We start from the raw sequence: 14,356 nt of genomic DNA on the forward strand, positions 1-14,356 counted from the left end.
ATAATAACAATAATAAGGAATTAACTATCAAAATATTTTGAATAAGGGTGTGTTTTTTTAGGGAGTTTTGGTGAAATTTAGGTTTGAGTTTGATTTTTATTTGAATTTTGAAGTGAGTTTGAATTTATGTGTTTCTTTTGTGTTAAAGTTTGAGTTGGATTTTGGAGAGTTTTAATGTGTATTGATTTGATTATAATAAATATAATAATATAAATATGTATTAATTTATATAATTTAATTATAAATTTATATTATACCACATATATATTTCTAAATATTTAATTATTGGTATTATAAAAAATTTTATTCTCTAAAATTAACATATATATTGTATATATTTTATTAAATTATAATTATTAGAATTCTTTTATATTTATAATTTAAAATGAAACAAAAAAAAGAAAGAAAAAAAAAAAAAAAAGACGCTGCCAGGTCTGCCCTTCCAAACCCCTCCAGCCCAGTTTTGGGCTGAATTACTGTGCATACCCTAATTATTTTATGGAATTAGTTAAGTGTTAATTGCCCTGTTTACTAAATGAAAATTCACAAATAACACATTTTTAAATAGCACATGCACATGTTTTAAATTTACATTATATTCAGTTAAAATTAATTCTATAATATTTTCGATACTTTTTTATTTTCGTCAATTAAAAGGAAACATTCTCTTAATTTTTGTTATAGCTATTGCAGCCGATGACTTAAACAATCATTGGATCGACTATTGTTTCAACAATTAATCGTAAGAGAAAATTGATATGTATTATGTATTGAGTAAATTATTGTTATTTATTGTTTACTGTATTATATTAATATAAATTGTATCGTCTATCGTCATATCATGTACTATCTAGTATAATATGATCTGCTGGTAAAACCATGCACTTTGTTAAATTATAAAAATCCAGCACAATAATTGCATCTATATTTTAAAGATGCGATTATTTCCTCACCTGACGGATTATGTATTATGTCAAAGTAGGGATATCAAATGGGGCCGGTTAGCTCCGGACCCGCTCTTAATGGGGTGGGTTCGGATCTAAATAATATGTTTCGGGGCGGGTTGTGAATTTAAAATTTTAAACTCGGCCGGTTTCGGGGTGGGTTACGGGTTTTACTAAAAATCCGTCCCAACCCGGACCCGGACTCGAACCCGGATATTTTTTAAAATTATTATAACTAATATATATGTACATTTATATAATAAAAATATATTATTTATTTACTTAAATAATTTTAAATATAAAATTCAATTAGTCGTCTGCTCCAACCATTATACCTAATATATATGTATATTTATATAATAAAAATATATTATTTATTTATTTATCTTATTTTTATGAATCAATATTTAATTGTTTTTAGATTATTTTTTTATGTTTTTAATGCTATTTGTTTTAGTATTCGATTGTTAAAAAAATATTTATTATTATATATTTTTTAAAAAAACAGATTTGCCGGGTTGGCTGCGAGTCCTGGGGCCGGGTGGAAGCAGGGTGGGGCGGGTCTCGGGGCCTGCAGAACCCGTCCCGAACCCGCTCCGTTGACATCCCTAATGTAAATAGTGAACATAAAACAACAAAGTTTTTGGGTTTGTTAGATGATTTGTGTCCTCAACTTAATGGACATATATAGCCCAATGCGAGGGCTATGTCTCCTTCTACCCCAATTTATTTATAATCCAACAATAAATGATTAAAAAATTAGATTCTATTTTTCTTTTTCATTTTTTTGGTGAGAGTGTTTGAATTGTAATAGTTTTAAATAAAAAAAAATTATTAGATATAATATTTTATATAAAATATATGTTTTTTCCTCGTTCAGTAAAAATAATCTATTTGGGTTATAAACAAAAATTTTAAAAAGTTATTAAAAAGTATGAAAGTAAAAAGATAATTGCCTATATTTTTTAAAGTTTAATTAGTAAGTGATATAATCTTCTAAATAAAAGGTATGTTTTTTCCTCTCTGTAAAAATAATCTATTTGGGTTATGAAAAAAAAAAAAAAAATTAAAAAAAATTAAAAAGTAAGAAAAGTAAAAAGACAGTTGTGAGTATTTTTAAAAATTTAATTAATAATTAACGATGATGATGAGAGAGAATATAATAAAAATAGTAAAAATTATAGTAAATAAGTGTTAATGAAGAATAATAGTTAAACATTGAAAATTTTGTTTCACCAAAACTAAGTAATGAATTAAATTTAATGAACGGATAAAAAAGAAAAATATGAGTAAATTTGACGGATGAAAGGACCTTATTAAACTCCCGATAGTCAATATTAGAACTTCAACTTTTAATTTTCTTTTTCACTAATAAGACAGGGCTCGAAAATGGGCTAGTGCTTGGTTGGATAATCCCGATAGATTACTTGTCATGCTCTATGTGCTCGATTCCATTCATCTCCAAGTGTTCGTGGGGATAGGGCAGGACATATATAGGTCTAGCACCTGGCTGCAACTCGATATGGTGGTCATTTACTCGGGTTGGCGGAAACCTCTCCAATTCCTAGAACGCTTTTTCAAAATTTAAATAGTATTGGGTATTTAATTAAATAGGTGAAAGAGGAATAAATTATTTGTCCCATATTTTATTTGATAATTTATTTTTATTTGAATAAATAAATAAATATATAATCAAATAAATAGTTTATTGCAATTGAATGCAACGTGCAGTAGAGGTCGACAATTTTTTCTCTACATGCGATTAAATAAAAACTAAGTTGAAAAATATAATATATATATTATATTATATTTTCCTCCTCTTTTCCATAGAAGACCGTAATATTAATTTCAAAAATTCATTCTGAAAATTTTTCTTCCATTTTGCAGAATTTGATATTCCATTCAAAATTCGTTCTATCCTGGGAGACGATCGGTGGAGTGCCGAATTCGCTTCAAGGAAATCGCGTGCTACGCGAGGCTCGAATTTGATTTCGTATCTATGTGATTTTTTATTTTTGGATTTCGCTGCATCTCAGATTTCGCCAAAACTATTTTCCAGCAGATAGGACTGGGGTAATGTGTAGGGATGTCAACAGGGTGTGTTCGGGACGGGTTCTGCAGGCCCCGAGACCCGCTCCGCTAGAAAATATTAGGCTCCGAGACCCGCCCCGCCCCGCTTCCACCCGGGCCAACATGGCAAACCCGTTTTTTTTTTTTAAATATATAATAATAAATATTTTTTTAACAATTAAATACTAAAACAAATAGCATTAAAAGCACAAAAAAAATCTAAAATCAATCAAATATTGATCCATAAAAATAAGATAAATAGATAAATAAATAAATAATATATTTTTATTATATAAATATACATATATTAGGTATAATAATTTTAAAAAATTATTTGGAGCACACGACTAATTGAATTTTATATTTAAAGTTATTTAAGTAAATAAATAATATATTTTTATTATATAAATATACATATATAATAGTTATAATAATTTTAAAAAATATCCGGGTTCAGGTCCGGGTCCGGGTTGGGGCGGGTTTTTAGTAAAACCCGTAACCCTTCCCGAACCCGGTCGGGTTTAAAACTTTAAATCTACAACCCGCCCCGAAACATATTATTTAGACCCGAACCCGCCGCATTAAGAGCGGATCGGGGGCGGGTCCGGGGCTAATCCGCCCATTTGACATACCTAGTAATGCGGGTAACGCAACTAGGAATATGGACAGGGTACAATCTCCTTATAGTGTAAGATTATGATCCCTTTGAGCATAAGTCATGGTCATTTTGCCCCAATTTACTTGTACATCACCCAATTTGCAACCAAGCGACTCCCAGAATAATAGCAATGCTTCCTAAGGGGAATACAAGGCCGGCTCAGACTTTTTTTGGGCCTTGAGCGAAAATAAATTAGGCCCTATAAACATATGATTAAAATATATTTTCAACAAGAGGTTGAACGTGACGGTTTGTACAATTTCAATTTGAGAAAAATAAAATGAAAAACGGTATGTCCGAAATTTCAAAAAGCAAGAAAGACTGAAGGATGATGAAAAAGATAAGAGAGAAGGTGATGCGGGTTTGGTCTAAGTTGGTGGGCGCAATGCGGCAGAATGTGAGGTAAATTGGTGTAGACGACAATTAAATTTGGAAAGATAGCGTGATGCGTGGTCAAGAAGAGAGAGGAAAAAAAATATATGAGTAGAGTTTAAAATTTAATTTTAAAATTAAATTAGATAATTATGAAGAAAAAAATATAAACTAAAGTTTAAAATTTAATTTTGAAATTTAATAATAATAATGAATAATATTTTAAAATATGAGTTTTTATTAATTAGGGCGCTGAACAGTTGCTCACCCTACTCCTACTATGAGCCGCCCTTGGGAGAATACATAACAGTTTGTTACTACATCAACCTCTTCAATTGCCATTTGCATGTCTCTACAAACTCCTGTACATGGGACTTTTCTATCATCCGAAAGCGTTACCATGAAGAGTCTAACATGTTATGTAGGCAACGAGAATTGCTTCAACAAGTCTTGAGAAACAAAGTTGTTGCTCGTTTCACTATCCACGAATATGCTGTGACTGATCTACCCTTAATTGTTCCATGCAAACTCATTGTTTGCGGGCAAATAAACCCCGATAATGAGTATTAAGGTAGTGAATACTAATAAATGATATATTTTTCATGTAGAATTTTTTTTTTTTTTTGATGATGTGAGTATAAAGGTAGTGAAGCACCCTGACTGTCCTCAATTTGGTCAAGTTGTTCCCCTTTCATCATTTTCTCTTCTATGCTCATCTCCTCTTCATGTTCGTCCTCCCATTGCTCCATAATCAGTGCTCAAAATTGTTTCATCGGGAAATCAAGCCTTCGGCTGTAAGGCTACTTACCTTGAAAAACATACTCTTGTGGAGAGAATTGCTTAAATTGGGATTTATCTGTAGATTGCCCAAGAAGCGTCTTTCTTTAACTTTAACGTCATTGACTAGATGTAGTTCTATGTTACCCTTTGGGTGGAATTACCTAGACTGTCTTTCCCACTCCAATCTTCATCTTTTACTTCCATTTTTTAATCAACAATTACTCACACAAGATGCTCTTGAAAGACTCATCTCGTATTTCAAATGAGCAGACTCCAATTGATTTAGTAAAGGCCTTGATTTCATGTCCAAATTAGTTTTGCCATTCAATCCTAAGAATCCCTGCATGTCAATAACATTCACACTAGATATGACATTAGGTTCCATAGGATATTTTGTAGCATCGATTCTTAACTCAATCAAATAGTTTAAACCATTAGACTATGCCATCTAATGATTAGTTTTGAATATCATATCAGTTTTGGTACTAAACTATTATTCACCGTATTTTATACGTATTGCAATAAAATTATTGTGGTTTAGGTAATATTTACTTTCGAATACATTTAGGCAATACTTCAACAATATTCTTATATGGTAAAAGATTTACATAACATTTCAATTTGTTTTTGTCATTTATTATATAAATAGTATATAAGTTTACACAATGATTAAGCAATTTAATACCATACTATTGTTTTACAGATTAAAACTTACTTTAGATAAAACTCAGCAACAAAAGCTTGTGACATGCGGCCAAGAAACCCTTTTATCATTAACAAATTCATGTCGTAACACAAGTATTCGTGCCGCGAGTATGTATTACACAAAACATTGTAGCAAGGCATATAAAAAATCCTTTTTACACAATATTTAGCTTTTTGAAATTTTCTGATAGTAATCATAGCATTGGAAGGACACATGTCCGGCTCCTAGAGAGAGTGCGATTACATATGAGTAAAAATAGTTAGTTAAATTCAAACCCCCGACGCCTCAAGTCATCTGCCACACATGATTCATCTAGTGTGACTTGCCTGTCTGGCCTAGTTTCCAGAGTATTAGGTTCGGCCGGGAATTTACTCAGTACGCACTTTCGGGTACCGACTGCGGATTCTCACGTCATAAAAAAAAAAAAAAAAAAAAAAAGCTAGTTGAAGGAAAATGATTTAATATATAATTAGATATGAATAAAACAAAGGAATACAATATATACACACATTCACATAATATATATAATATATTTTCTATTATCTCACAAAAAAATTAACAATTCCACCCAAAATGTCACCATATTTTTATTTATACATAATTCCCTGTACCCTAAACAAAAACACAATTTTACACTTTTATTTTATTGTTCTTATTACATTTATTAAACATATTCTAAGTTTCATATAAATGTAAATCTATATATATATATATATATAAACTGATACTTTCCGTTTTCTCGTATTCGCTAGCAATATAATGTTTTATTTTCAATATCTACGTTGATATTCTCATAATCGTAAGAAATTAGATTTATTGTATGTATAGCAAAATTATAATGGGAGAAATCCGAGCTTATTAAAAAGATAGATACGCAAACTTTATATTGAAAAATGTTTCTCCACTATAAATATAATTGTACACTACTATATCACACAATAAACTACACTAGTTTATTTTTCTGCTATTAATAGCCACTTCTTCCCTGCATTGTTCCTTAGTTCCAATGAAGTGGAAATAAACTAGTATGTGATCCCTTATGTATATTTATATTTTTTTAAAATAAATTCAAACGTTATTTTAAAATTTGTAAGATTCATGTTTCAAGTTTACATATATATATATTATGCTGAAAATGTTTTTGACTGCAATCTTTTCTTTTTATTTTATTTTATTTTTCCGAAAGTCCTTACGTAGTTTATACTACAAGATTTACACCTTGTATTCTATCGTCGCCTATAAGATTTGCATCTTGTATTCTATCTTCGTTATAGTTATTGCTAAAAAATATGTATATATGTATTATGGACATGTATATATTCATGTTGATATCAAGGATAATAATTGAAAGAGAGAATTCCTGTAAAAAAAAAACAATAAAGTAGTGTTGTTTTAATACTTTTAAGGTTACTTTAATCGATTGATTTAATTGTTTGATGCAATGTGATAATGAGACTTTTGTGTTGACAGTGATATTTGGACGAAAATATAATATATTGATTTATAAGTAATAACGAACATTAAATGTTATCCCCTAATTTATTATATATGTTAGAATATGAAATTAAAATTCTCTATTTAATCATAAGATTACGTACATATTTATAGTCATATATAAACTATCAGAGTCAGAAGCAGAATTCTCAACACCGTTAGAGTTGGAAACAGGACTCGCTCGCTCACAACGGAACTAGAGCCGGAAACAGGACTCGCTCACTCTATAGAGCTAGAGACGGAAACAGGACTCGCTCGCTCACAACAGAGCTAGAGTCGGAAACAGGACTCTCTCGCTCTCAATAGAGTTAGAGTCGAAAACATGACTCTCAACAGTGTTAGAGTCGAAAGTAGACTCTGTCAGTGGAGTAGTAGAGACAGAGACGACATGAAAATAACACCATGATCGTGGATAGAAACAATTACATTAATAAAAATAAAAATATATACGGGATATAACGGGTCATGGAGGTACACCGAGAGAATTTGGCTCTGATACCATGTTAGAATATGAAACTGAAATTCTCTATTCAATCATAAGATTACATACATATTTATAGTCATATATAAACCATTTAAATAAGACAAGAATCCTACGAATCTCTTAAATAAGATAACTACCATAAATATAATATATTATTTCTAAATATATGTTAACAAAATATATATATATATATATATACATGGATAAAAGATAATTTCCACAACATTTAACTAGATGAAAATACAAAACATTATTTTGAAAGGACCATTACCAAAATTTCTTTCATGAAAACATATGAAGTAAGGTATGGATAACATGCCGAAATGCATAAATCAGTATTACTGGGATTAATCCCATCCCTTAATTTCATTTAATATCTAATGATAAAGATTTAATATAAGGATAAATATGTAAATTTTTAAGAAATCGGCACAACTGAATTAAAATACAACCTCAACACATGATCCTCTTCTTATGAAGTAAACTATCAAATATGGATAAAATTGACTATAAATCAAATTATTGTACAATTTTGAATATATTATAACATGGTCAAATATTATATTTATTGAAGTCAATCAATCTTGTGTTTTCTTTATGTATAACTATTATATTAAGTTTATTATTTGAAACTTTATTAGTGCATTTATTTATTTATTTTCCTTTTTCATAATTAGTATATTATAAGTTTTCAATTTTTGCCAATAAAATATCAAATCTAAAGAATTCACTTCAATAGTTTAAATTTCAAAATAAATTGAAATCACAAACCGAAGTTCCTTAAAAAAAAAAAAAAGTAAAATAAAATAAAATGAAACTGTTATTACAATCTATGAATTTGTTCTATGATTTTCTTTTATTTTTGTTTATAATGTATAAAAAAAATGGAGAATTAATATTAGATGCTATAATTTTTAAAGAAATTCTAATAAATAGAATGGTACAAAAAAAATAAAATAAAAAATGACAGAAGTCGTCGTTTGGCCGCGCATGAGACTTCCATTGTGTGTACATCACACACGGTCAAATGACAGAAATGACGACTTTTGCAAATATGCAGAATATATTTTTCGATCAAATGACAGAAATGACGACTTTTGCAAATATGCAAAATATATATTTTCAGCTACTTTAAATAAAGGACAAAAGTGATAATTGATTATACATAGAAGATATTTTTTTTTATAATTTTCTCATATATATATATTCATGGTGAATATCAAGGATAATATTTGAAACAAAGATTTTCGGTAGTAAAACACCATAAAATAGTATTGGTTCACTTATGTTTTTGTTTTAATATTTTAATTTAAGGTCACTTTAATAAATTGATGTAATTATTTGATGCAATGTGTGACCGAGAGTTCTTTGTTGGCAGTGATATTTCGGAGAAAAAAAAATATTGATTTAAAAGCAATAGCGAACATTTTTTTCTTCCTAATTTCAATTAGTTAATGGTCTTATTCTAAATCCTATCCCCTAATACATATTATATATATATATATATACATGGATAAAAGATAATTTCCACAATTTAACCAGATGACAATACAAAACATTATTTTGAAATGATCATTATCAAAATTTATTTAATGAAAACATATGAAGTAAACCATCAAATATTGATAATGTTTAAACTAAAAATCAAATTATTGTAAAATTTTAATTAAATTATCATGTGCTCAAATCTTATATTTTTTTATATTAATCAATCTTATGTTTTCTTATGTGTTGCTATTATATTCAGTTTATTATTCGAAAGTTCATTAGTGCATTTATTCCCAACCCCCCCCCCCCCCCCCCCACTTTTTTTTTTCATAATTAGTATATTGTAAGTTTTCAACTTTTTGCCCATAAAATATCAAATGCAAAAGAATTCACTTAAATTGTTTAAATTTCAAAATAAATTGAACTCACAGACACAATTTTTCCTTTAAACAAATATAGTAATATAAAATAAAATGAAGGTGTTATTACAATCTATTGATTTGTTCTATGTTTTTGTTTTTGTTTATAATGTATATTTAAATGGAGAATTAATATTAGATGCTATAATTTTTAAAGAAATTCTAATAAATGAAATGGTACGGAATAAAAAATAACATTATCATTGTATATCAATTAGTACTAACTTCAGGATTTTGTGTCAAGAATTAGGTAAACTCCAATATCCAAAACTAATTAACCATAGCTAATAATCATAAGATTTCTATTAATATGATAAAAATTGTAAGACAAAATATGGATTTTGGCCATCAATCCAAATTTCCTACAAAAAAAAATTAATCATGTTTGAACTAGTATGAATATTAGGACATCCATGCATGAAAAAATACACCAATATTGACAATGCATCTTTCTCTTATTTGTTCTTTTCCTATCTAAGTTCTTACAAGCATTTCGTGTTCTCCACCCTTGACAACATGATTAGTTCTGGGGATCAATCTGAATCTTCACAATAAAAGCCTGGCCGTCGCAAGATGCCTTTGCAAAAGATGGAAAATGAGAGAAACCTTCAAGTGACTTTCTCCAAGCGCCGAGAAGGGATTTTAAAAAAAGCAACCGAACCTTGCACCCTAACAGGCGCAGAGGCTAGCGTAGTAGTGTTCTCGCCCGGAGACAAAGCCCATTCGTTTGGACATCCAGGTATAAACTTTGTATCTGACAAGTTTCTCACGCCAGAGAATATTGGTGTAGGTAATCAAGAGAGAGAGGGTCGAGACTTGGTGTAGATACAGGAAAATGAAGTTGATGATTTGGCTCGAGTTGAGGCAGGGATAGCAGCCGAGAAAGAGCTGAGAGAAGAGCTGGAGAGGTTTAGAAGGAAGAGTATGGTACCCCTAGGAGGCAGAAGTATGGAACGAACTCCAATTGTTGAAGGAAGCTGTGACCAAGTTTGGAAAGAACATGAGCAATATGGTTGGGAAAGCACCCATTGCTCCACCAACAACAAATATGGACGTTGATTATCCATTTGGAATGGAGTCAAGCACCATGGCGCCATATAATCAATGGACAGGGCAGAGTGGCAGGGGAAGCTGCAACGACAATTTTACTAAACAGAACAATCAAGGTTGTTAGTGAATGAGTCGTTGTGGGTTTTGGGATTAATGTTGTCACGCTTGGTTATGACAATTAATCTTGAGTGAGCTTTTATTTTATTTTGAATTTAAGAATAATGAATTTGGTATCCATGTTAAAATTGTTGACGTTAATAAATTGTTGGTTCTTGTTTGTGTGTTTTCAACGTATGGTTGCATTCTAGAAATTTATTTTTCTGTAAAAACAGCTTTATAACTAACATCTATTTTTAATTTAAAAATATTATTACATACTTAGATATGACTATAATGTAGTAATAAATATTATTTAGACTGATGTTCTATAACACGTGTTCAAGAAAATTTATAAAGGTTCTCATAATCAGTAAATCTGAACTCCACATAACTAGTTCCAAATCGTTGAGGCATAGTTTTAAGTTGATTTCCCAATTATAAAAAATAAGGTTTTCACCAGTTCCATTTTCATTTATATTTTCCTAATAAACCTGCCAGACATTTTCATTTTTCCTCTAACACTATTCAATTGAAAAATAGAATGTGCAACACCTCCCGTCAAAACATCAGGTGATATTAATCGTCATATTCATCGCAAAATTACAAAATTCTACATAAATCAAAACAAAAATACATCTAATTGCAAGACGAGATGAGCATAGGGTGTGTTGGATAAATAATTTGGATTGAATCAAATTACAAAGAAATCGAATTTCGCAGGGTATACACGATCTTGATATACTTTGAGTCGCGTAGATTCGTTTTCCTTATACGATATTTCGACCCTATTAACGCCCCGGGTTACGCAAAATTCGTACGAGGATAAAACAAAGCAACACTTGAATTTTAGACAAAAAATCGAGCAATTAAACAGTTGAGAGATTATTTGCGCAGGTAGATTAATTCTGCATAATCTTTTTTTTTCTTCTGTCTGACAATTATTTGAAGATAAGACATAAATAATATATTTGGAAGTGTCTTTTCTGAAAAGATTTGAATTTGAATTTTAAATCAAAAGACACAATCTTTTCGTGAAAATATGCAACTTTAATTTCAAATTGAAAAGATTCAATTTATTCATTCAAATTTAAATACATTTGAATTTACAAGGTTTGATGCAGGAATTAAATAATTTAATTCCTATAATTAATTCCTCATTTGAAAATAATAATTTTCAAATAATATGTACCATAATTTTCACCTTCATCATATTATTTCACACTTCGTTCAATATCGTATAGCTTTCTCGAGTGTACACCCCACGCGACCCTTCCCGAAGATAGCTCGATACAACATTCCTTATATTCGAATAAATCCAATAACAAAAAAATAACCAACAATCCTCCCCCATTTTGTCGTTATCCATGATTTATTCTCAAACTTTTCAACATACACAACAAGCTAATGCATAAATGAAAATATCATAACGATTGAATTTTCATCTTAGTACATTACACATTCTAAACATTCGAGAATCTAGGTGTCCCAAGGATTGAACTTGTCAACTCATAATGAATACATGAAGATAATCTACACAAAATCATTTTCCCAACAATTTACACTTGACACTTTACAAGCCATGTGTCCCAATCCATTCATGAACATATCGAAAGCTAAGTCCGTAGCATTTCTTGAGGCGGCAAAACTTCATGTTCGTATAGGTAATTCCTTTAATCTCGCCCCTGCACTACGATTTTTCAAAGGATTATTAAGAGGCTAAACCTCAACCTAAATTTCTTGCAAGTCCGAACACACTCTTTGAGATGAATAAATCATGTGTGTTCCAATCCTCTAAACGTGAGCTTTTCACATTGAATTCAGCTCCCAACATCACTAGAAGGGAATTGGGTGTCTCACACTAAGACAATTTAATGGACTTTAACCATCCCGATAACATATTGTATGTCAGTTTCTTGGCCAATGCATCTGAGTGATTCCACTCTATACAATTCGACATACAAAGCTTCGGCTTCATGATAATTCAAACAACGCTAACATTTTACAAATAATAAACAACAGCCTTACGCCTCACCGCGATTTGCCATCCTAATGAGCTATCAAAATATTACTCCCAACTTTGTGGTGGTCAAAGTATTTTACCCACTCCACATTTAATTGCAGTCAAAATATTTTTGACGATTCTTAAAGTGTGTCCAAGTGATTATCAAATTATCACTAATTTTCAATTCTCGTAAAAGAATTGTGAACCAACCCTTCACAAATGAATTTATACAAAATTAATTTTAACGACACTAAAATTCATTTCATGTGTTTTGCAAAACACATCAATTAATTTAGTCAAATTAATTACATGACAATTTGGTAAAAGAAATATAGGTTTAATTTATAATATTCATACATATATATGTATAATATTGAACCATTGGAATATTAATTCCATACTCAAAGGATTATTATATCCTTTTTCCAATATTCTCAGCTAAATTTTAATTTGAGAATTATATCCACCTCCCCCACATCCTTCATACAAAAACTTGGAAGAAATAAATCTTTTAATCATATTCCTTTCATGGTGTTGTTTTTCACAAACTCCCATAAAATTCTACGAAAAAATAATTGAATACAACGTCATTTCCCAATGCCGTTATACTGCTTCCAATCTGCTCTGCCATTTGCTGCAGTTTATTTTTTATTTTTTTTCTTTTTAATCGTTAGATGATCGATGATCAATTGCACTGCAGACAAGCCGAAATACATTGCCGGCTGTCACCCCAACCGAATAAAATAATTGTCTGTATTCTTTACAAGATGCAAATTTTTATTCTCTTAAATAAAAATTCTGAACCCACGTCGATTCATTTTTCAAAACTTAAAAATCAATTCTATCGATTTGATCATTGAAAATAATAGATTCCAATATCCTCAAATTTGGACATCTTTCCAAATTTCATTTGTTGGTGTGTGAATGTGAAAGAGAAAGAAGAAGGAGGAGAATGTGATGAGTTTATCCCACATTGGAAAAACAAAGAAACTCCACCCTCCATAAATGCAATGTGATGCATTTATGAATAAATAAATTAATTGGTTGGATTGAGCCCAATTATGAATGGGCCAATTATGAAGGAGATCGCGTGCAACGCGAAACTCGAATCTTCTTAATTAGATCTGTTATCTGATTTCGAATTAAAGCGTCTCGATTTTCCATATTACAACTTTGGTAACAATCTTGAAGCAAATTTGTTCCCTTCGTGTGAAAATCTGAGATGGTTGACCAGATCGTACCTGAAGATGAAGCAATGATCGACGCGATAAACGATCCTGACAGAAATCTGAACGATCTGAATGATGACGTTTAGAATGATCCTGACGGAGACGAGAATGAGGAGATGAATTCCAGCGAGTCTCACGCTCCTGCTCCCATTGTTCCGTTATCTCAACCACCCCGCACAACCAGTGAAGTCGATGAAATCGCTGCTGCCACGCGTGAAGCGCGCGAGGCGGCCAGGAGGGCTGCTGCGGAAAGGCTGCAAAGGAAGCGTATGAACAGGCCTTCAAGGCCGCGATGGAGGGGGCGCAGCCTGCTGCTGCGACCTCCAACCAGCCTGTTGCTGGACTGCAGAAACGGCATCCTGTTGATGTCCGACTGAAACAGCCTGCTGCTGTTATGCCTCGTCCGCAGCGAATGGCTGTAGGACTTGCGCAGAGTCTCGCAGTGTCTGCCGGACAACAATTAGACGATTTGGAGGGTATACAGCCTGTTGCTATTACGGGCCATACAATGCAGCCTGTTGCTGCAACTTTCAGGCAGCCTATTGCTGCGGCAGCCGATAA

The 14,356-nt window shown here is 31.0% G+C and overlaps 1 protein-coding gene across 1 annotated transcript; it reads left to right on the forward strand.

Moving 5' to 3' along the window:
* The first annotated feature begins 10,003 nt into the window (after window positions 1-10,003).
* On the forward strand, window positions 10,004-13,881 carry LOC127254128 (agamous-like MADS-box protein AGL62). The gene is made up of 3 exons (XM_051279035.1): window positions 10,004-10,205; window positions 10,284-10,402; window positions 13,801-13,881. The coding sequence occupies exons 1-3, from the start codon at window positions 10,004-10,006 to the stop codon at window positions 13,879-13,881; spliced, it is 402 nt and encodes a 133-aa protein (XP_051134992.1).
* The last annotated feature ends 475 nt before the right edge of the window (window positions 13,882-14,356 follow it).

Source organism: Andrographis paniculata, unplaced genomic scaffold, assembly GCF_009805555.1.
Source record: "Andrographis paniculata isolate CXL003 unplaced genomic scaffold, ASM980555v1 Contig52END, whole genome shotgun sequence".
NCBI lineage: Eukaryota > Viridiplantae > Streptophyta > Magnoliopsida > Lamiales > Acanthaceae > Andrographis > Andrographis paniculata.